Source organism: Oncorhynchus tshawytscha, linkage group LG13, assembly GCF_018296145.1.
Source record: "Oncorhynchus tshawytscha isolate Ot180627B linkage group LG13, Otsh_v2.0, whole genome shotgun sequence".
NCBI lineage: Eukaryota > Metazoa > Chordata > Actinopteri > Salmoniformes > Salmonidae > Oncorhynchus > Oncorhynchus tshawytscha.
The window spans coordinates 67,192,405-67,216,919 of record NC_056441.1 but is presented as its reverse complement, the minus strand read 5'-3'; the positions used below and the strand labels follow the sequence as shown (position 1 = coordinate 67,216,919).

At 42.5% G+C, this 24,515-nt stretch overlaps 1 protein-coding gene across 11 annotated transcripts in view; it reads left to right on the top strand.

Moving 5' to 3' along the window:
• Nucleotides 1–24,515, top strand: part of LOC112265549 (neural cell adhesion molecule 1) — a 109,171-nt gene that overhangs the window by 58,870 nt on the left and 25,786 nt on the right. For all 11 annotated transcript variants that reach the window (XM_024442940.2, XM_024442938.2, XM_024442937.2 and 8 more), the window contains exons 2-8: nt 19,610–19,684; nt 20,043–20,252; nt 21,536–21,679; nt 22,146–22,283; nt 22,477–22,594; nt 23,438–23,598; nt 23,889–24,031. In XM_024442940.2, the coding sequence (XP_024298708.1) occupies nt 19,610–19,684; nt 20,043–20,252; nt 21,536–21,679; nt 22,146–22,283; nt 22,477–22,594; nt 23,438–23,598; nt 23,889–24,031 (989 nt within the window). The remainder of the gene's footprint in view (nt 1–19,609; nt 19,685–20,042; nt 20,253–21,535; nt 21,680–22,145; nt 22,284–22,476; nt 22,595–23,437; nt 23,599–23,888; nt 24,032–24,515) is intronic.

Sequence of the window (24,515 nt, the reverse complement as noted above, 5' to 3'; positions counted from 1 at the left end):
TTATTATTTAAATGTTGTTTACAGATTTTCTTCTCAGCTTCTGACTGCATGTGCTGCTGCAGTGACGGGGGCATTGCCTAGGGAACCAAAGTCTCAATTGCTACAACTCCTTGCTTGTTTCAGCAAGGATCAACAAAGTTTCATTACGTTGTAGAGTCCATGTTACCGCAGAAACAGCCTCAACTGCACCAATGCTCGGCTGTTCCTTCTTTAGTCAGCTGTATGTTCCACACACAAAAAAGAATGGTTATTTATTTTTTTGTTATTTTACCAGGTAAGATGACTGAGAACACATTCTCATTTGCAGCAACGACCTGGGGAATAGTTACAGGGGAGAGGAGGGGGATGAATGAGCCAATTGTAAAACAGTTATTTTATGTTATGGCTGTCTTCATCCATAACTGTCGGTTACATGGCTATAGTTATAGAGTAATTGTCCCGGCCCTGTTAATGCCGCTCATATTAGAAACCCAGTTATATGTTCTATCCTGCTTTCTGTTGTGCCACTTCTGTTTTTGGCTCAGAGTAAATGCACTAATTAAATGTCCTGGGTGTGTTTTGAGCCTGGTAGATATTGATGCCTGTGATTTCAACTGAATGGCACAGTATGTATTGACAGCACCGGCTGAGCCTCAAATGATACGTAAAGTATTGTACTTAAATTTGTGACTTCAAAGCGCATCGCACCCAGATTACATGTTCTTCAGAGTAATGGACCAGTGTGTTTTCTCCTGATCAACTTGTTCATACTTTGGACCATGAAACAACCCAATGCCCCATGATATTGACCACATGAATGTGTGTTAGATACTGCACACATAAACACACACTATCTACTAACACCCTGGCCTTGTCGATGTTAATCCACTTCCTTGGAGGCCGTGTCCTTGAATCAGACATGGCTGTGGAGTGAGAGGGAGGAGTGAAGGCAGATGAGAAGAGCGAGCTGGGAAACATGTTTCCATAGCAACTGGTAGCAGTGAGTATAACTGTGGTTGAGAAGCATGAGCAGCAAGCAAATTCCCATCCGCTGGCTCCCTCCCTAACCTACCCCTTTTAATACAGCCAACTAACTGCACTGTCAGATGAGCTTCGGGAGGCAAATGTTTACTTGAAACCTATGAGAGATCAGTGCAGTGGTTTTATTATTTTGTTAAACAAAACCTTTTGTAAAAGTCAGAGGAGTTCACTTCAAACAGTAACGATATTGCTTCTTTGCTGGTGTACAGTGACAAATTGATGGTATTTTAGCCTATTTTACAAGTCAGTAGCTACAAGCTGATATAACACTGAATTATCTGCTTCACAGCTGAGTTGAAAATAATTGCCCCAAAAAGCTGTTGAGATTGGATGCCCACATCATTCACACTGTATTAATTGGTGTCTTGTAAATTGATTTGTTTGATGGGCCACCCACAGAGAGGTTCCATCCTCCTCTCCCTGCTGTTGTGTGACCATTTGTGTTCCAAATGGCACCCTATTCCCTATATAGTGCTCTACTTTTGACCAGTTCCCAATGGGCCCTGGTCAAAATAAGTGCACTATAAAGGGAATGGGGTGCCATTTGGAACATACCCATGGAGTTCTGTGGATTAGAGTCTGTTTGACAGACAGAGTTATGTGACCTGGCTGTGACAGTCAGCCTGTCACACGAAGGTTTAGTCCGGTGAATCTGGGTGTCCCTGTCCCTGACCTGTATGCCTGAAAGGAGGCAGTGAGGCACATAGATAATAAGATTCATCCCAGCACACACAGCTAGGGGAGCAAGACGGGAGGAGAGTTCAATGCAGAATCCTAATAACAACATAACTAGGGCCTGTATTCGTGAAGCGTCTCAGAGTAGTAGTGCTGAATCTGATCCGGGATCAGTTTAGCCTTTTATATTATAGTGAATTAGGGCTGACCCCATTTAGTTGACTGGTCGATTGTTTTGTTGATAGGCTGTTGGTCAACCAAGATTTCTTTAGTCAAGCAGTAGCAAAAATAAATAAATCACGCCTGTCTGAGTGGAGGCCATGGAGATGACACAGTCCATCAGTCTAAATCAAAGCCTTTTTTTCATTAGACCAGCCTCTCTTATCAGGAATCAAGGTAAGACCCAAGTGCAGGCTGTGTGAAGTAACAATGTTTATTGTTACAACAGGGGCAGGCAAACGACAGGTAAAGACAGGCAGGGGTCGATAATCCAGAGCAGAGGCCAAGGTACAGGATGGCAGGCAGGCAGAGGTCGGTAATCCAGAGGTGGACCAAAGGTACAGGACGGCAGACAGGCTCAGGTCAGGCAGAGGTCGGTAATCCAGAGGTGGACCAAAGGTACAGGATGGCAGGCAGGCTCAGGTCAGGTCAGGCAGAGGTCGGTAATCCAGAGGTGGACCAAAGGTACAGGACGGCAGACAGGCTCAGGTCAGGCAGAGGTCGGTAAACCAGAGGTGGACCAAAGGTACAGGACAGCAGACAGGCTCAGGTCAGGTCAGGCAGAGGTCGGTAAACCAGAGGTGGACCAAAGGTACAGGACAGCAGGCAGGCTCAGGGTCAGAGACAAGCAGAGGTCGGTAATCCAGAGGTGGACCAAAGGTACAGGACAGCAGGCAGGCTCAGTGTTAGAAACAGGCAAAGGTCGAAAACCAGGAGGACGAGAAAAAGAGAGACTAGGGTCAAGTAACATCAATCCAAATATGGAGTTGATTTGAATAGATTTATGGTGATTGGACATTCTTTTTTAAAACATACTCACATGCCCCTATCACTTCCATTAATTGTTAGCTTGTGTGGCTAAAGTTAGCTGAAGTTTATAGTTGCTGTGTAAGGAAAACTGAACCATGCATTACAGTTTATCCTGGTCCATAGACTACGTTCTAACATCAAGTTGTAAAATAGTGAACTTCTCCTTTTAAGCTAATTTCCTGCAATTCTACATGTTTTGCCATGGAGCTGAAATCCTGCAATTCTACATGTTTTGCCATGGAGCTGAAATCCTGCAATTCTACATGTTTTGCCATGGAGCTGAAATCCTGCAATTCTACATGTTTTGCCATGGAGCTGAAATCCTGCAATTCTATGCTTTTTGCAATACTTTGTTCTTATGCTTTGTTCTTATACTCAAACATAATCACAAAATCAATGGGGGCCTGACTGTCTAGCTTTTATTTAGTTTATTGTAAATTCTCAAAGATTATAGGCTATTATTTTAAAATATATACAGTGCCCTCCGTAATTATTGGGACAATGAAGCATGTTTTCTTCTTTTGGCTCTATACTCCAAAATACTCCATTTGAAAATCAAACAATGACCATGTGGTTCAAGTGCGGACTGTGAGCTTACCTTTCAGGGTATTCATCCATATCGGGTGAACTGTTTAGAAATTACAACACTTTTTTGTACATAGTCCCCCCATTTTAGGGACGCAAAAGTATTGGGACTGATTCACGTATACAGTGCCTTCGGAAAGTGTTCAGATCCCTTGACTTTTCCACATTTTGTTACATTACAGCCTTATTCTAAAATGTATTAAATAAATACAAATCCTCAGCAATTTACACACAGTACCCCATAATGACAAAACAAAAGAAGGTTTTCAGATAATTGTTAACAGAAATATCTTATTTACATAAGTAGTCAGACCCTTCACTATGAAACTCGAAATTGAGCTCAAGTGCATCCTGTTTCCATTGATCATCCTTGAGATTATTCTACAACTTGGATTGGAGTCCACCTGTGGTAAATTCAATTGGGTGGGACATGATTTGGAAAGGCACACACCTGTCTATATAAGTTCCCACAGTTGACAGTGCATGTCAGAGCAAAAACCAAGCCATGAGGTCGAAGAAAGTGTCCGTAGAGCTCTGACACAGGATTGTGTCAAGGCACAGATTTGGGAAAGGGTACCAAAAAATGTATGCAACATTGAAGGTCCCCAAGAACACAGTGGCCTCTATAATTCTTAAATGGAAGAAGTTTGGAACCACCAAGACTCTTCCTACAGCTGGCCGCCCGGGCAAACTGAGCAATCGGGAGAAGGGCCTTGGTCAGGGAGGTGACAAAGAACCCGATGGTCTCTCTGACAGAGCTCTGGAGTTCCTCTGTGGAGATGGGAGAATCTTCCAGATGGAAAACCATCTCTGACACACTCCACCAATTAGGTCTTTATGGTAGAGTGTCCAGACTGAATCCTCACCTCAGTAAAAGGCACTTGACAGCCCGCTTGGAGTTTCCAAATGTCACCTAAAGGACTCTCAGTCTGATGAAACCAAGATTGAACTCTTTGGCCTGAATGCCAAAGAGGAAGGAGGAAACCTGGCACCATTCCTATAGTGAAGCATGGTGGTGGCAGCATCAAGCTGTGGGGATGTTTTTCAGTGGCAAGGACTGGGAGACTAGTCAGGATCGAGGCAAAGATGAACGAAGCAATGTACGTACAGAGAGATCCTTGATGAAAACCTGCTCCAGAGCGCTCAGGATCTCTGACTCGGGTGATGCTTCACCTTCCAACAGGACAACAAACCTAAGCACACAGCCAAGACATCGCAGGAGTGGCTTCGGGACAAGTCTCTGCATGTCCTTGAGTGGCCTAGACAGAGCCTGGACTTGAACCCAATCGAACATCTCTGGAGAGACCTGAAAATAGGTGTGCAGCGCCGCTCCCCATCCAACCTGAAGAGCTTGAGAAGATCTGCAGAGAAGAATAGGAAAAACTCCCCAAATACAGATGTGCCAAGCTTGTAATGTCATACCCAAGAAGACTCGAGGCTGAAATTGCTGCCACAGGTGCTTCAACAAAGTACTGAGAAAAGGGTCTTAATACTTACACTACCGTTCAAAAGTTTGGGGTCACTTCATCTGACTCTGGGGAAATAGATCAACCTCATTGCCAAAATCCCAAACTACCCCTTTAAGATTATAGTACACTGCATATTTTTTAAATGTATTTTATTTCACCTTTATTTAACCAGGCAAGTTGAGAACAAGTTCTCATTTACAATTGCGACCTGGCCAAGATAAAGCAAAGCAGTTCGACACATACAACAACACAGAGTTACACATGGAGTAAAACAAACATACAGTCAATAATACAGTAGAAACAAGTCTATATACGATGTGAGCAAATGAGGTGAGATAAGGGAGGTAAAGGCAAAAAAAGGCCATGGTGGCAAAGTAAATACAATATAGCAAGTAAAACACTGGAATGGTAGATTTGCAGTGGAAGAATGTGCAAAGTAGAAATAAAAATAATGGGGTGCAAAGGAGCAAAATAAATAAAATAAATACAGTAGGGAAAGAGGTAGTTGTTTGGGCTAAATTATAGGTGGGCTATGTACAGGTGCAGTAATCTGTGAGCTGCTCTGACAGTTGGTGCTTAAAGCTAGTGAGGGAGATAAGTGTTTCCAGTTTCAGAGATTTTTGTAGTTCGTTCCAGTCATTGGCAGCAGAGAACTGGAAGGAGAGGCGGCCAAAGAAAGAATTGGTTTTATATATATATATATATATCCCTAAGCCTGCCTTTCCCTGATTAGTGCTCCTCTGTTGGCCATCTACTGCCTATGAGCAAGTTTTTCTATTTGCCCTCCAACTGGACTCTAGCTAGCTGGAGAGACTTTAATTTATTTTAAGTGAACTGTTGATAGGAGAACAATTAGTATGCCCTCCATTCATCACTGTCTATGCAGTGGAGCTACGGTGAACGGAGATCCCAACTCTGGGTAGACTACAGCAGGTGTGATGGTGTTTCTGTATGTTAGTGCAATGGGGAATTGGGGGTGGAGAGAAAATCTTCAGATGCAATTCCTGTCATTGCCGTGTGTTTGACATGCAGTCCATACAGCAGGAGATGAAAAGTGTTACGAATGAATAATCTTAGAACATTTGTTAATAGATGAATAATGTTGAGGCGGAGGGCTAACATGTTGCTTCCATGTTGGCAGTTTGGCATCTCTGCTCCACTCCAGTGGTCTTTCTTTACAGTAGTGAGAGGGAGGGAAGAGCAGAGCTTGCGCCATGGGGGAGAATTTACTTGGCCAGCTGTTAATGGATTATTAAGCATGCACATAACCATTGTCAGTAATTGTGAATGGGATGAATTCCTTCCAAGTGAACTTTTTGTTTAAGTTGTTAAGAGTTATTGTATCACACTTTAGGCTGACAGGCATCATTCATTTCTTGGAGCTGTAAAACACATCTTAAACATACTCCCTTCACAGAACAGCGCAAACTGCCTCTAACCAGAATAGAAAGAGAAGTGGGAGGCCCCGGTGCACAACTGAGCAAGAGGACAAGTACATTAGAATGTCTAGTTTAAAGGCCAGCATCCCGGAGTCACCTCTTCGCTGTTGACGTTGAGACTGGTGTTTTGCGGGTTCTATTTAATGAAGCTGCCAGTTGAGGACTTGTGAGGCGTCTGTTTCTCAAACTAGACACTAATGTACTTGTCCTCTTGCTCAGTTGTGCACCGGGGCCTCCCACTCCTCTTTCTATTCTGGTTAGTGCCAGTTTGCGCTGTTCTGTGAAGGCAGTAGTACACAGCGTTGTACGAGATCTTCAGTTTCTTGGCAATTTCTCACATGGAATAGCCTTCATTTCCCAGAACAAGAATAGACTGACGAGTTTCAGAAGAAAGTTCTTTGTTTCTAGCCATTTTGAGCCTGTAATCGAACCCACAAATGCTGATGCTCCAGATACTCAACTAGTCTAAAGAAGGCCAGTTTTATTGCTTCTTTAATCAGGACAACAGTCTTCAGCTGTGCTAACATAATTGCAAAATAGTTTTCTGATGATCAATTAGCCTTTTAAAATGATAAACTTGGATTAGCTAACACAACGTAACATTGGAACACAGGAGTGATGGTTGCTGATCATTTGCCTCTGTTCACCTATGTAGATATTCCATAAAAAATCTGCCATTTCCAGCTACAATAGTCATTTACAACATTTTGATGTTATTTTAATGGACAAAAAATGTGCTTTTCTTTCAATAACAAGGATATTTCTAAGTGACCTCTTTGATTTGTAGCGTTTGTACATTTGATATTTACATTTTTTATTTTTAATAAATTAGCAAACATTTCTAAAATCCTGTTTTTGCTTTGTCATTATAGTGTATTGTATGTAGATTGATGAGGAAATAAGGCTGGAACCTACCAAAATGTGGAAAAAGTCAAGGGGTCTGAATACTTTCCGAAGGCACTGTATATGTATTAAACTAGTAAAAAGTGAAGTATTTGGTCCTATAATCATAGTACTCAATGACTACATCAAGCTTGTGACTACACACATTTGTTGGAAGCATTTGGTGTTTGTTTTGTTTGTGTTTCAGATTATTTTGTTCCAATACAAATGAATGGTAAATTATGTTTTGTGTCATTTTGGAGTCACTTTTGTTGTAAATAAGAAAATAATATGTTTCTAAGCACTTGTACACAAATGTAGATGCTACCACTATTATGAATAATCCTGAATGAATAGTGAATAATGATGAGTGAGAAAGTTACAGACACACAAATGTCACACCCCCTGCAAAAATGCTAACCTCCCCTATTGTTGTAATGGTGAGAGATTAGCATGTCTTGGGGGTTTGATATTTGTGCATCTACAACTTTCTCACTCATCAATATTCACAATTAATTCAGGAATATCCGTAATCATGGTAGCATCCACATGCTTTCTATTTGGTTTTAGTCATTTAAGTTAACTCTGAAAGCATTTTTTCAAAATATTATTAAATAATCATCCCATGACCCACCTGAACCCCTGTCACGACCCGCAAGTGGGTCCTAACCCACAGTTTGTAAGCCACTGGCCTAGACTTTCTTCCTAGTACTAAATACTGAATCTTATGGGCCTCTCAAAGAGGACAAACACCATGGTTATCATTAGTTCATTACCATACGCTATAGGCTACACACACACAGGGTGCCACCACTTAGCTGCAGCTAAGTAACAGAGGGATCCCAAAGGGAATGTGGGAGCTTGGAGCAGGGCATCGATGAACTTGTCCTTGTAAAATAGAAGGAAAGAAACCCTTGGGTTAAAATGTAGGCTACTTTACTCTCTCCTCTGTTCCTAGAATGGAGCAGGTACACTATGACAGTCAATTGATAAATTACTGCTGCAAAATTTATTTTACAATATAACAGGATACAAAGTAATATATTTAGTTATTTTCTGATGTAAACTAAGCCCTCCTCAATCCAATATTGGAATGGAAATGCATGTAGTGCCTATTCAGAATTCAGATGGAGATGCATGTAGTGCCTATTCAGAATTCAGATGGAGATGCATGTAGTGCCTATTCAGAATTCAGATGGAGATGCATGTAGTGCCTATTCAGAATTCAGATGGAAATGCATGTAGTGCCTATTCAGAATTCAGATGGAGATGCATGTAGTGCCTATTCAGAATTCAGATGGAGATGCATGTAGTGCCTATTCAGAATTCAGGTGGAAATGCATGTAGTGCCTATTCAGAATTCAGATGGAGATGCATGTAGTGCCTATTCAGAATTCAGATGGAGATGCATGTAGTGCCTATTCAGAATTCAGGTGGAAATGCATGTAGTGCCTATTCAGAATTCAGGTGGAAATGCATGTAGTGCCTATTCAGAATTCAGATGGAGATGCATGTAGTGCCTATTCAGAATTCAGGTGGAAATGCATGTAGTGCCTATTCAGAATTCAGATGGAGATGCATGTAGTGCCTATTCAGAATTCAGATGGAGATGCATGTATTCATAGAACCCTGAATTATTACAGACCGCCAGCTGTCAAGTAGGGGTTGCATGATCTGGCTGGATCCAAATGTGTCAATCCCCGTAGCTAAAGTGTTATATCACACTGCCAAGTCCTCTCGTGTTGGGATTCTTCCTGTGTTACTGTTTTACAGTATCTCTGTTCTGTACCTACAAGAAGCTCTTTACTTTACTTTACTGTCCTTTGCCTAGATTTCTCTGAAGGCTATGAAGTTTCGCCTAGCCCTCACTGTTAACAATCTATCTCAATATTCTCAGTCTGTTAACATGGGTCGATAGAAAACAAGTCTTAATTTGTTCTTCAGGAGATCAGGACCAGAATTATTCATTTCTGTGTGGATGATAGGCTAGATCTCCTAAAATGTTCATGCTAACCACGGGTTTGTGTACTTATTTTTTATTTCACCTTTATTTAACCAGGTAGGCCAGTTGGGAACAAGTTCTCATTTGCAACTGCGACCTGGCCAAGATAAAGCAAAGCAGTTCGACACATACAACACCACAGAGTTACACATGGAATAAACAAACGTACAGTGAATAATACAGTAGAAAAAGTATATATACAATGTGTGCAAATGAGGTAAGATAAGGCAGGTAAGACAATAAATAGGCCATGGTGGCAAAGTAATTACAATATAGCTGTCACGTTCTGACCTTAGTTCCTTTGTTTTGTCTTTGTTTTAGTATGGTCAGGGCGTGAGTTGTGGTGGGCAGTCTATGTTCTTTTTTCTATGTTGGTTTCTATGTTCGGCCTAGTATGGTTCTCAATCAGAGGCAGGTGTCGTTAGTTGTCTCTGATTGAGAATCATACTTAGGTGGCCTTTTCCCACCTGTGTTTCGTGGGTGTCTATTTTCTGTCTTTGTGTATGTCGCCAGACAGAACTGTTTCGGATTTCGTTCGTTCACTTTATTGTTTTTTCTATTTCAGTGTTCAGTTTTGATTCATGAAATATTACATCATGAACACTTACCACGCTGCAAATTGGTCCTCCGATCCTTCTCGCTACTCCTCAGAAGAGGAGGACGAGATCCGTTACAATAGCAATTAAACACTGGAATGGTAGACGTGCAAAATGTATATACATGTATGCATATATGTATATGTATACAGTATATATATATATATATATATATACATATATATATATATATATATAATTAGCACTTGAAGTATTTAAAAAAACATATATATATATATATATATATTTATATATATATATATATATATTTTATTTATTTTTTATTTCACCTTTATTTAACCACCTTTATTTAACCAACTTCGACCTGGCCAAGATAAAGCAAAGCAGTGTGACAAAAACACAGAGTTACACATAAACAAACATACAGTCAATAACACAATAGAAAAATCTATGTACGGTGATGGCAAATGTAGAAGATTAGGGAGGTAAGGCAATAAATAATTACAATTTAGCATCAACACTGGAGTGATAGATGTGCAGATGATTATGTGCAAGTAGAGATACTGGGGTGAAAAAGAGGAATAGATAAATAACAATATGGGGATGAGGTAGTTGGGTGGGCTATTTACAGATTGGCTATGTACAGGTACAGTGATCGGTAAGCTGCTCTGACAGCTGATGCTTAAAGTTAGAGAGGGAGATATAAGTCTCCAGCTTCATTGATTTTTGCAATTCGTTCCAGTCATTGGCAGCAGAGAACTGGAAGGAAAGGCGGCCAAAGGAGGTGTTGGCTTTGGGGATGACCATTGAAATATACCTGCTGGAGCTCTGGTGACCAAAATCCCAACTCTGGGTAGACTACAGCAGGTGTGATGGTGTTTCTGTATGTTAGTGCAATGGGGAATTGGGGGTGGAGAGAAAATCTTCAGATGCAATTCCTGTCATTGCCGTGTGTTTGACATGCAGTCCATACAGCAGGAGATGAAAAGTGTTACGAATGAATAATCTTAGAACATTTGTTAATAGATGAATAATGTTGAGGCGGAGGGCTAACATATTGCTTCCATGTTGGCAGTTTGGCATCTCTGCTCCACTCCAGTGGTCTTTCTTTACAGTAGTGAGAGGGAGGGAAGAGCAGAGCTAGCGCCATGGGGGAGAATTTACTTGGCCAGCTGTTAATGGATTATTAAGCATGCACATAACCATTGTCAGTAATTGTGAATGGGATGAATTCCTTCCAAGTGAACTTTTTGTTTAAGTTGTTAAGAGTTATTGTATCACACTTTAGGCTGACAGGAATTATTGATTTATTGGAGCTTTAAAACACATTTTACACCATGGGCTTGGGCTGTAAAACTCCAGTCGTTGCCATGGAGATGCCTTCTTTAGCCTAAATTCTGCTGTGTTGTTGAGCAGTTCTGATGGGCTGACCTTATTTCTGTATAAATACACTGCTAGCAAAATAGGGAGGAGATATGCTTGTCTGGGCATTGCTGAAGCAGCCATCTCTTTCTTGCTCTCGCTCTCTCTCTCGCTCTCTCACCCCCTCTCTCTTTCTCACCCCCGTCTCTCTCTCTCTCTCTCTCTCTCTCTCTCACCCCCTCTCTCTTTCTCACCCCCTCTCTCTCTCACCCCCTCTCTCTCACCCCCCTCTCTCTTTCTCACCCCCGTCTCTCTCTCTCTCTCTCGCTTTCTCACCCCGTCTCTGTCTCTGTGTGTGTGTGTGTGTGTGTGTGTGTTTGTGAGATAACATTTATCTGCTGGCCACTGTGCTCAGCCAGGGCTTGACTTCATATTGTATTTGGATCTTGTCTTTAAAGCCCCCTATCTACTGTAAACTATAAATTGCTCTCCTCTCTCAATCCAACACAATCTCACACTCAATTCGTACCAAAAGTATTTCAGCAGATATTGTGTGTTTTTGTGTGGCTTAATTTGTGCGAAAACACTCATTTTGTGCAACTTAATTTGTAGGAAAAGACACACATTTTTGTGCGACTTCATTCATAGGAAAACCATTTTTGGGGGGCAAACTTCGGAACAGTCTTTTGAAAGTTATTAGAGCAATGCATGATGGCCAATGGTGATCTACACTGCCTTTTTTTGTGTCCCAAATTTATTTACCAAAGCACTCACTTCTGTCATCATGAAGTGCTTTGAGAGACTAGTCAAGGATCATATCACCTCTACCTTACCTGACACCCTAGACCCAATTAAATTTCCTTACCACCCCATTAGATCTGCAGATGATGCAATCGCCATCGCACTGCACACTGCCCTATTCCATCTGGATAAGAGGAATACCTACGTAACAACGCTGTTCTTTGACTATAGCTCAGCCTTCAACACCATAGTACCCTCCAAGCTCATTATTTAACTTGGGGCCCTGGGTCTGAACCCCGCCCTGTGCAACGGTCCACCCACACAGACAGTGTGGTGAAGAAGGTGCTTTACTCATCTCATATGTACATACTGTATTCAACTGTATTTTAGTCAATGCCACTCCGACATTGCTTGTCCTAATATTTATATATTTCTTAATTCCATTATTTTACTTTTAGATTTGTGTGTATTGTTATGAATTGTTAGATACTACTGCACTATTGCTATCTGCTACATATATGTATGTGACTAATACGATTTGATTTGATTTGAAAACAAACGTGTTAACAACCCAATATTGTTAATCAACCAGGTTGTCACCAAAATAATTCTAATATAATAGTAGCTTTAGATTGATAGTTTTTATTCAGAAAGGCCCTTTTTTCTCCGACCATTGCCCCTGGTGAGACAAAACGCGACTTGTCAATGAAGAGCACTTTTTGCCAGTCCTGTCTGGTCCAGCGACGTTGGGTTTTTGCCCATAGGCGACGTTGTTGCCGGTGATGTCTGGTGAGGACCTGCCTTACAACATGCCTACAAGCCCTCAGTCCAGCCTCTCTCAGCCTATTGCGGACAGTCTGAGCACTGATGGAGGGATTGTGCGTTCCTGGTGTAACCCGGGCAGTTGTTGTTGCCATCCTGTACCTGTCCCGCAGGTGTGATGTTCGGATGTACCAATCCTGTGCAGGTGTTGTTACACGTGGTCTGCCACTGCGAGGACGATCAGCTGTCCATCCTGTCCCCCTGTAGCGCTGTCCTAGGCGTCTCACAGTACGGACATTGCAATTTATTGCCCTGGCCACATCTGCAGTCCTCATGCCTCCTTGCAGCATGCCTAAGGTACGTTCACTCAGATGAGCAGGGACCCTGGGCATCTTTCTTTTGGTGTTCTTCAGAGTCAGTAGAAAGGCCTCTTTAGTGTCCTAAGTTTTCATAGCTGTGACCTTAATTGCATACCGTCTGTAAGCTGTTAATGTCTTAACGAACGTTCTACAGGTGCATGTTCATTAATTGTTTATGGTTCATAGAACAAGCATGGGAAACAGTGTTTAAACCCTTTACAATGAAGATTTGGATTTGGATTTTTACGAATTATCTTTGAAAGACAGGGTCCTGAAAAAGGGACGTTTCTTTTTTTGCTGAGTTTAGTTGTCATGTATTCATTGTCTTTAACTGGTTAAAGTTTGTAGTTTGCATGTTTCAGTAATGATTAACATGGTTAAATAGTCGTAAATCTCTGCTTGATTTATCTTTTGGTATATTTGGCATTTTTATCCATATTCTGTATTTCCACTGAAGAAAAATAATGATTCATCATCAACATGCTACTGTAAATAAATGGACACTACCTGTTATAAAACGGAAATTGCTCTCCGTAAATGAATGGTGAGAAATGCTCAGTGTGAAGCCATTTGGCTATGGGTTTCACAGCCCTATAATAATTATACAAGTTATATCACCTTAAAAATTGTGTATTTATAACCTCTGTTTTATAACATGTTGGGCAAAGTGGTACAGGAGAGGCTGACATATAACTCCTAACTTGAGTTCAGTTTTAGCCAACCAAGAGGGGCCTAGCTTGGTCCTTTATGACTGGGAAAGAACTTGATTCTAGGCCATATAAGATCCTACATCCATCTCATTAGATCAGAACAGGATGGATCAACATATTACTGGTTTGCATCCTAAAAAATGGCTAGTTGTGTTTTGCTGCGTAACACACTTACATTATCTGTCTACTCATATGATGTGGATCATTGTCAGGTTATTAGATGTATAAGCTTCAGTAACAAAAGAACACCATGGTTGTAATAACACTTTAAACAGATCGTTTGTAAATGTGTAGAATGTGTTTGTTTTGGGTCCACGCTGGTATGTTAATTAACTATGTAAATTAGAATGTCACAGAGGATTTTCTTCTGAATAACTGGTCAGGGCATACCACTTTCCATTCATCTTCAGGCAACTTTGATGTAAGGCTTGATCACACCTGTAGTGACTACTTCTATCCGTCATGCCCATTGTTGCTTATCCATTGTTCACTAGATATATCAATGTAATTAAACACAACACAATGTTGAAAAACAGAATGCTTCCCACCACTAGATCACATAACTAGACATGAGCTAGGCGTGATCCCAACACTTCCACCAATGTAGCGGAAGAAAGTGAAAGCTGCAACAGGGACTCTAACCAGAGCTCATACGTAGCAAAGTGAGCTCTAACGGCCGTTGACATGAAAGCCCAGTCGGCCTCTGGGCAGAGGCAGTAGGCCTACAATGCTGTCATATGCCTTGTTACAACAGCCTAAGTACATAACATGATTGATATGACCGTAATAATCATCATGAAATGGCCTTGGAAGTGCCATAAATGTAAGCCAACATAATTCATTATTTTACATGAACCTGTTTAACTGCATTGATATGGTTTAATTGATCATAATCCAGACTCGTTATAGTTGCAAATACCATGCAGTTGTGCCTGGGGAATTTAAACCAAACAGATTGTTTTTCCAGGTCTTCTGTTTCCCCACATTTATTGATGAATTAATTTCCCATCACGAACATTTATCCCCAATCAAATTCTTTCATCGATACCGCCCCAAAAAAACAGACAAATACAGATCTGTATTCCAATCTGGCAACCCTCATAAAATCTGACATAGCACGAGTATCCCAAAGTATTATGCGAAAACAAGCAAAGAAAATAACATTGGCATTGAACAAATGTAAGGCTTCTATTATATAATATGTTTTTCAGTGACAACCTGGTTGATAAACAATATTGGGTTGTTAACACATTTGTTTGTTTTTTATTAATTAATAATTGTGGGGCACAAAAAAAGGCAGTGTAGAACACCATTGCCCAAAATGCATTGCTCCAATAACTTTCAAAAGAATGTTCTGAAGTTTGCCCCCAAAGAATGTATTTTTCTATGAATGAAGTTGCACAGAAATGTGTGTATTTTCTCATGAATAAGGCTACACAAAAACGCATGAAACACTTTTTGTACATATTTGCACAAATTGAGTGTGAGATTGAGTGACACAATCTTACATTGGTTTCAAGTTCCCGTGGCCAGAGCAGACTTTACGATAACTTACAGTATCTGGAGCCTATCTTCTCTCATGTATTAGAGGCTATCTCCCTCAGAAATCTGATCCTTCCCTTCCCTTGTGGGGTGCCTTAGTAAATTGACTTCCCCTAATCCAGTCTACTGCAGCCTAGACAACCCGACAGACAGATCCTTAATATCACCCATTTGGTAATAATGCCCTCTGCAATTAGACATATTTACATTTCAAAAGCAAGCTAATCTTGCATGCAGAAATGGATATCGCCATGATACCTAGCTACCGTTGTTTTTGTTTTGATGGGACATTCCATGCTATGCGCTTATACTGGATGACAGAGTGAGAGAACCTAATCTTACTGCACATCTGTAGCTAATACTCTACTGGTCATCTGGAGCTTTGATGTTTGCACACAGAGATATAGTATGTATCACAGAGGCAAGGATTACATGTCTCACTCTCCATCAGAAACCAACCGGACATGCATAGTTCATCTACTGCTTGGTACTTGATGTTAGTTTTGCTTGGCTTATGATGTTTCTGCTTGCCCTATATTGAAAATGACTACTTACTTGCTATTCTTGGTGGTGGAGACCCCATTATAGCTGTGTATCTTCCATACGGGCTGGCCCAGACAGAGGCTCCTTAGAGAAAACTAGCTAATTCAGGAGCCCTTTTGATAGGTCAGGGCTGAGTCCCAAATGGCAGCCTATTCCCTATATAGTGCACTACTGTTGACCAGGACCCATGGGGAATAGGGTACTATTTGGGATGCAACCCCAGGTCTCATATTGGCCCTCTCACCAGGCTCCTCACAGCATCACTCTGGATAACCAGACAAAAGGCTGGTGAATGAGACGATAGCTGCCTGGCCTCGGAGAGATGTCTTCTCCAGTCAGAAGTGGGTGGTGCTTATGGTGTGTGGGAGAATGCTGAACGTATGAATCTACCCTGTTAAGTGGAATGGAGACAGACATTTGCTATGAGTTTATTTTCTCGTGTGATATTGTTTATTTCCAAATGGCTCTATGTAAATTTGATATTGATGTGTCTTAATTTATTCTTCGAAGTGGACGAATATGTCATGGGATTTGTCATATTGAAAGCTGCAATATAAGTAAGGTGTTTTCCCAAAAGAATTGATATGAAATTGATTAGCACGAGGTTCTTCCAAGGGGCGGCTAATGAGTTTGTATAACCAGTTTGTTTTTATACCGCTCGTTGTCTTCACGATTCCAGGATACTTGGAATGTCGTTGATGTTTTGGTCAATTATCATTTTCCATACTCAGTGGACTATCCCAATCTGCAGATGTTTGGCTCTTAACTTCTATTTGGAGCTTTAGAAATCTGATATCAGAGCTGTTGACAGTGTTGTAAATTAGTAGTGCCATTTCCAGAATGTAATTCTCTGGGTTGATGCATTTGGCTTATATGGATAGTAGATAACATCTCACATCAATCACCTCTGATGCAATCAAATGTTTTATAGGAAATATCCAACAAATACAGATTGATATGCTGCAGGCCTTTAATACCGTGTGGCCTTCTCTTCTCAGCATATTACTATCAGATGGTTGATGTCTATTCCCTTGTCTTTAAAGCCTTGTTCACAGTGCAGGCCTTAATGCTCAAATTATTTTATTTTTTTCATCCGTTTTGTAATACTGACTTTCCAAACAGCAAGTTACAAGTGACCAGATCAGATATGTGTTCAGACTGACATGGCTACGCTAGTTGTCATAGTGATGTCAAGTGTGTGTGTGTGTGTGTACTCAAAAGTTGTAGTGTAGCAAGCTAAGGTGATAACAATGCCTGCCACTGAAGTCTCCCTGTTTCTTTGAATGTTTGAAATCATAGTGTAAGAGCAGTTTTAAAGCCTCAAAGGATAAGATGCAAATTTGTAAAAAAAAATATATATATATATATTAAAGTACCCTTTTTCGTCATATCCAATTGGTAGTTACAGTCTTGTCCCATCGCTGCAACTCCAGTACGGACTCGGGAGAGGCAAAAGTCGAGAGCTGTGCGTCCTCCGAAACACAACCCAGCCAAGCTGCACTGCTTCTTGACACAATGCCCGCTTAACCCGGAAGCCAGCCACACAAATGTGTCAGAGGAAACACTGTGCACCTGGCAACTGTGTCAGCGTGCATTGCATCCCGCCAGCCACAGGAGTCTCTAGTGCACAATGGGACAAGAACATCCCTGCCGGACAAACCCTCCCCTAACCTGGACGATGCTGGGCCAATTGTACACTGCCCCATGGTCTCCCGGTTGTGGCCGGCTGTGACAGAGCCTGGACACGAACCAGGATCTCTAGTGGCACAGTGGGCACTGCAATGCAGTGCCTTAGACCACTGTGACACTCGGGAGGTCCAACTTTCAAAACATGTCACTTTTGGCTAGCCACAGCAGTCAACTAGCTAACTAGGTAGCTGTTTAGCCTGCTAGCACATTCATTCATTGTTTGTAAACAATTAACAAGCTACCTCGTGTTCTTGTCAAACTGTCAACAGTGTAGCTAGCAAGCTACAAGGTATGCCAAATAACAGTAAAAATCATTTAAGGGCAATTAAATCAGATTTGACCATTCAGACTGTAACGGGATTCTTCTGTTGAAAGAGAGGCAGACCAAAACGCAGCGTGGTTATTGTGATACATCTTTAATAAAGATGAAAATAGAAGAATATACAAAAACGTGAAAAACCAAAAACAGCCCTATCTGGTGTAACAAACACAAAGACAGGAACAATCACCCACAACACCCAACACCAAACAGGCTACCTAAATATGGTTCCCGATCAGAGACAATGACTAACACCTGCCTCTGATTGAGAACCATATCAGGCCAAACATAGAAATAGACAAATTAGACACACAACATAGAATTGCCCACTCAGATCACACCCTGGCCAAACAAAACATAGAAACATACAAAGCAAACTATGGTCAGGGTGTGACACAGACACAGGTGACATGGCCATGAAGGTGGTTTAAAATGTGGTTTGAAATATTTGATTCCATGTGCTTTTTGTCTGTTTAGACTGCAAAAATATGAGATTCAAATCGGACGTGCAAAAGAAAATGTGTCACTTCATACTGCCAGTGTGAACAGGGCTTTACTCTCTGCGGGTGTCAGCCAAGTGTATCGTCTTAACGTGGCCTTTCAATAAAGCAAAGCCTCAATCAATCTGCCAGAGGTGCTTCTCTGAGACATGAGCCATGGCTTGGAATAGATTTCTGTGTTGTGATTGAACTATTGATTTGGAAGGGGCATTTTTTCTCCCCCCTTGCCTGCTCCACTGTCAATAAGAGCAGTAGAACCTTACCTACCTACCTGCTTGCTGCTATCAACACCACTGAGATGGAGGCTACTGTTTCACCTCAGGCATGGACATACCTCTTTCTCTCTCTGCAGACAGTTTTCTCTTTGCTGTGTTTTGTTTACCATTTCCTTTTCTTCCTACTGGTTCACCCGAGCTTGGTTTACAGTAGGATATTGTTGCTGTGGAGGGGTCGAGGTCTGCGTCCCAAAATGAATTCTCCTATGGGGATAGCCAAAGAACCCTTTTTTTCTAAGTGTAGTGCACTGTATTTTATTTTACCTTTGAGTGAGTTAAGAACAAATTCTTATTTTCAATGACGGCCTAGGAACAGTGGGTTAACTGCCTGTTCAGGGGCAGAACGACAGATTTGTACCTTGTCAGCTCGGGGGTTTGAACTCGCAACCTTCCGGTTACTAGTCCAACGTTCTAACCACTAGGCTACCCTGCCAACCCTAGGGAATAGGGTTCCATTTGGAACTCAACCCAGGTGATATACAGTAGACCCAGAGGAGTAGCCTATGCCCATGTGGTTGCAGTAGTAAAGCCAACTAGCTTTCTATTTCGTCTGTCATGGTTTGCTGTGGCAGAACTGGAGGTTTCCATCAAATCAAATTAATCTATCAAGCCCTTTTTACAGCAGAACTCAGCCTAAAAGCCCAAAGAGCAAGCAGTGCTTTCCATAATGACAGGCTGCTGTACTAGCAGAGAGGATAAGGAGACTACTGATAAGGAATGAATGAAGAACACTGGGAGACACAGGCACAGCGCCTGAATTATAAATTATAAGCAGCACTGCAGACATAAGCTTTAATATCACATGTCATTAATGAAATGTTGTCTCACTCTGTTCTCTATCATTCCCCCTCACACACGGGCATGCACACACACACACACACACACACACACACACACACGGACATGCACGCACACACACACACACACACGGACAAGCACGCACACACACACACACACACACACACACACACACACACACACACAGACACAGACACAGACACAGACACACGGGCATGCACACACACACACACGGACATGCACGCACACACACACACACACACACACACACATACACACACACACATACGTAACATATTGCTTCCAAGTACTGCTCTGTCTAATCTGATGTCTATTTTGTTCTGTTGTCAGTTTGTCTGGAAGTGGAGATCACCCCGACCCAGGGAGAGATCAGTGTTGGAGAGTCCAAGTTCTTTCTGTGTGAAGGTAAGCTTGCCCTTGTATCATTATACTGTAGTAGTCTACTGTCTCTTTGTAATTGTTTAGATCCCATTGTGCAGTACTGCATATACACTGACCTTTTGTGTCCTGTCCTGATATGCTGTGCGTAGACAACAGTTGTCAGGCCACTAGACAGGAACAAGGTAGCTGTAACCTTTTCTAGGATAACAGAGTACTATTTCCTATAAGGTGTACAGGTTGTTTCCTAGGATGATACTCTTCTTTGTGGCTCTTTATTTGTCTTGTAGAGCGACTCAACATTGTGATACCAATATGTGATCGTAATGATTTTCTAGTTAGATACAAAAACAAACACATTTAACCGTCTCTTGTCTCTGTGCAGTTGTTGGGGTAGCAAAGGAGATTGACTGGTATTCGCCGAGCGGGGAGAGGATAGAGCCCAACAAACCAGAGATCACCGTAACCCGAAACGACGAGTCCTCGTCCACACTCACGCTCTACAAGGCCGGGGTGGACAGCGCTGGGACCTACAAGTGTCTGGCCACCAATGGAGACCAGTCAGCAGAAGCCACCGTCAACGTCAAGTTCTACCGTAAACTGCTCCTCCTTCTTCATTCTCTAGGGATATGTCCAAAAGGGCATCCTAATCCCTCCCTATAATGTACACTATTCCCTATATAGCGCACAACTTTTTTTCTCTTCTACCCCCAATTTCGTAGTATCCAATTGTTAGTAGTTACCAACTTGTCTCATCGCTACAACTCCTGTACGGGCTCGGGAGAGACGAAGGTCGAGAGCCATGCGTCCTCCGAAACACAACCCAACCAAACCACACTGCTTCTTAACACAGCACACATCCAACCCAGAAGCCAGCCGCACCAATGTGTCGGAGGAAACACCGTAACATATTACACCTAGCGACCTGGTCAGCGTGCACTGCGCCCGGCCCGCCACAGGAGTCGCTAGTGCGCGATGAGACAAGGATATCCCTACCGGTCAAAACCTCCCTAACCCAGACGATGCTAGGCCAATTGTGCGTCACCCCATGGACCTCCCGGTCGCGGCCGGCTGCGACAGAGCCTGGGCTCGGACCCAGAGTCTCTGGTGGCACAGCTAGCACTGCGATGCGATGCCCTAGTCCACTGCGCCACCCGGGAGGCCTCTAGCGCACTACTTTTGACCAGAGTCCCATCGGAGTTCCGTGTACTATTTAGGGAATAGGGTGCCATTTGGGACGTAGGTTAGATGTCCCGTTCAAAACCAGTGTGTGTTTCCTTTATGAAATAGTATAATCTCAGGGGGATGTCCTGATCACAGAGCGTTAAATGGTTATATTAAGAACCCCAAGCTTTCTTTAAGGAGAATTAGATGATTACATTTCCTCAACCTTCAGTATAGTGTTGACGGAAAAGCTCGAACATTTTATTGAGGGCTTGAGGGCAAAATGTCTTTATTTTCTGTTTTTCAGCTGGAGATGGATTTTTCCATCAGTCAATAAACCCCTCCAAAGAGCATTAAAACAGGGCCTAATGAACCTGTCTGTGGTGCATGTCTTCTGACTAATGGTTTCTATAGCTAGACGCTGCCAAGCATCAGAAAACGTCCATCATCTCAACCCTTTATGGTTTCCCACCAGGCTCAACATGTTAATGTGATCAGAATGAAGGCAGTTAAGAGGCTGAGGTGTAGAGGAAAACAGTTAAATGAACCCATTGCTACATCTCTAATGGCACACTATTCCCTATGTAGTGCACCCTATGGGTCCTGGTCCAAACTAGTACACCATGTAGGGAATAGGGTGCCATGTGGGATACACCCATTATGTTCTTCATGGTTTTAAATGGTTGACTAACATTCTTGTATTTTGTCTTGTAGAAAGGATCACCTTCAAGAACGCCCCCTCCCCCCAAGAGTTCAATGAAGGGGACAATGCCAAAATTGTGTGTGACGTCATCAGCTCCCCTCCCCCCACCATCATCTGGAAACACAAAGGAGCTAAGATTCAGATGGAGAAGGATGGTGAGATAGATGCCATTTAGCCAGGAGTAGGGTTGCACAATTCCAGTAACTTTCCCAAAATCTCCATGTTTTCCAGTTTGAAGGAATTAGGATTTCCTGCTTAAATCCAAAAGCAGGATTTGTGGAAATTCTGGGAATTTGGGGAAAGTTATCAGAGTTGTGTAACCCTAAAGGGTACCTACATTTTTCCTGTTTCCACTCTTTTTTTGTCTTTGACTGTCAGTCTTGTCACCATTTTTTACTCAACCATGTCAGAAAGTCCCTCTACAGCTGTCAGACAGTGTTCCATTTGAGCGATTCTCTGACTAATATTATAACTGCTGGGTATGAATATGAAACTGTTTAAACACTTTAATTAAACAATTTACATAGAAAGGGAGATTTTCTGGTGTACAGGGATCTCTGTCTGAAAATCCCTTTTTCCCTCATCCATTACATATTCATTCTGATTTGATTCTCCTCTCAGTCCGCTTTAAGATCCTGCCCAACAACCACCTGCAGATCCGAGGCATCAAGAAGACAGACGAGGGGTCGTACACCTGCGAAGGCCGCCTCATGGCCCGGGGAGAGATCGACCTCAAGATCATCAGGGTCATCGTCAACGGTCAGCCTACTTCTTCCTCCCTCTCTTTTCCCTTGTCACTTTATTCATGGGTTTGCCAACATTTTGTGGTGTTAAGTCATCTATCAACATCCTAGACAGCAGACGACTGTGGGCTGGATTTCGCAGTAGTAACTTTGCTGACAGGGAGTTTTATGCATGGTCTCAGGTGTGATAATATGTCTCCCTCCCTCAGTGCTCCCTACCATCCGGGTGTGGCAGTCTGAGGTGAATGCCACAGCAGGCGTGGGCCAGTCTGCCATGTTGACCTGTGCAGCTGATGGATACCCAGAGCCAATGGTGACCTGGGCAAGGTAAACTGGAGCACATACTCTCTCTCTCTCTCTCTCACACACTTACACACTCACACACTCACACACACACACACACACACACACACACACACACACACACACACAACACACTCACACTCAAGCCTGGTAGACTGATATACCACTAACCACTGTTTTGCAGATATCCATCTGACCATGGAGCCCATAGGCTAGCAACACCAATGCGAGTGATAGTCCCCTGCACTTGGTTTTCTGTTGGCAGTGTAGTGTGTTGTTCTCACCTTCTTAAAAGAGTTAGAGGAGCTGTTTCCCTTGTTGCTAGGTGATGGAAAGGACTGGTGTGAACTCCATGTGACACTTGTCTTTGGGTTTGAGTCTTAGGTAAAGGGGGAGGATCTATTTTAACTCACCAGTCAAGGTGATAGGCTTTGCCCTCACTCTCACAATCTCTCTCTCCTGCTCAAGGTCCAAGAGACTACAATGTAATTATCTGTGGTCAAACCTTGACTTTAAGGGTCATTGTCATTGCCAAGAAGTAAATGGTTCTCTGTTGTAGACTCTGGAGAGATCATGATTGAAGACTGGAAGAAAAATATTCATTTGGAAAGAGCGATTCAATGTCACACTGAAACATTATTTTGATAAAACTGAGTTGTGCTAATATGAATTAAGTCTGAGTTAATTCAAGGGGAAAAATAATTCAAAATTGTTTTGAAGTCTTTTATTATATTTATTTGATACAAATGATCATCAAGCGTAGTTAGCAACTTAGTTGTGTCGTGAAGGTCGCTTCTCATCGTTTCATTAAAGCTGATTGTAAATCAGAGTGTGTGTATGTGTGTGTTCCCCGTCTCTTCTCCCCAGGGCCGGTGTTCTTCTGGAGTCAGGAGACAAGTACAGCTTTAATGAGGACGGTTCAGAGATGACCATCATGGAGGTGGCCAAGCTGGATGAGGGAGAGTACACCTGCATCGCTAAGAACAAGGCTGGGGAGAGCGAACAGGAACTCAGCCTCAGGGTGTTTGGTGAGGGACTCCTCTCACTTGGTACTGACAGATGATTGACTGTGTGATGGGTTTCTGGTGGTTTATCAATGGTTTATCAATATTCACTTTGGGAGGATTTTAACAAGGGATTTTTTGGGGGGTTATGTTGTGCTTATAGCCATAGGTATTAAGTACTAGCATCAGATATGGCAGGTGCTGCTTGTAATGGATGTGTGCACACTGTGAATGTAGCTCTACTGTAGGTCATACAGGTGAGTGTCACTGCAGGTTGGTTATAATGGCTCTGTGTGTGTCTGTCTTTGCTACAGTGAAACCTAAGATCACCTTCCTGCTGAACCAGAGCACGTCTGAGATGGAGGAGCAGGTGACTCTGACCTGTGAGGCGTCAGGGGACCCCACCCCCACCATCAACTGGAGCTTCGGCCTACGCACCTTCACTGAGGGAGAACAGGTACAGTCAGCCCACTGAGAGAGGCCAGCCTGGGGCTGTGTCCCTACTGCAGAGGGACACTCAGAGGATGTGTTTCACTTAAACATGGCAAGGCTCCCATAGCCAGGTTCATCTCTACTGATTAAGTATGGCCCCAGAGCAGCAGCTAGCTAATAGAAGGTCACACAGTGAAGTTCATATTACTACCTCGTAGCAAACTAGTTACCATCCCACCTTAGACCTTGTCCCTATAGCACCTTAGACCTACACTACATGACCAAAAGTATGTGGACATCTGCTCGTTGAACATCATATTCTAAAATCATGGGCATTCATATGGAGTTGGCCCCCCCTTTGCTGCTATAACAGCCTCCACTCTTCTTGGAAATGCGTTACGCTAGATGTTGGAACGTTGCTGTGGGGACTTGCTTCCATTCAGCCTCAAAAGCACCAGTGAGGTTGGGCACTGATGTTGGGCGATTAGGCTTGGCTCGTGGTTGGCGTT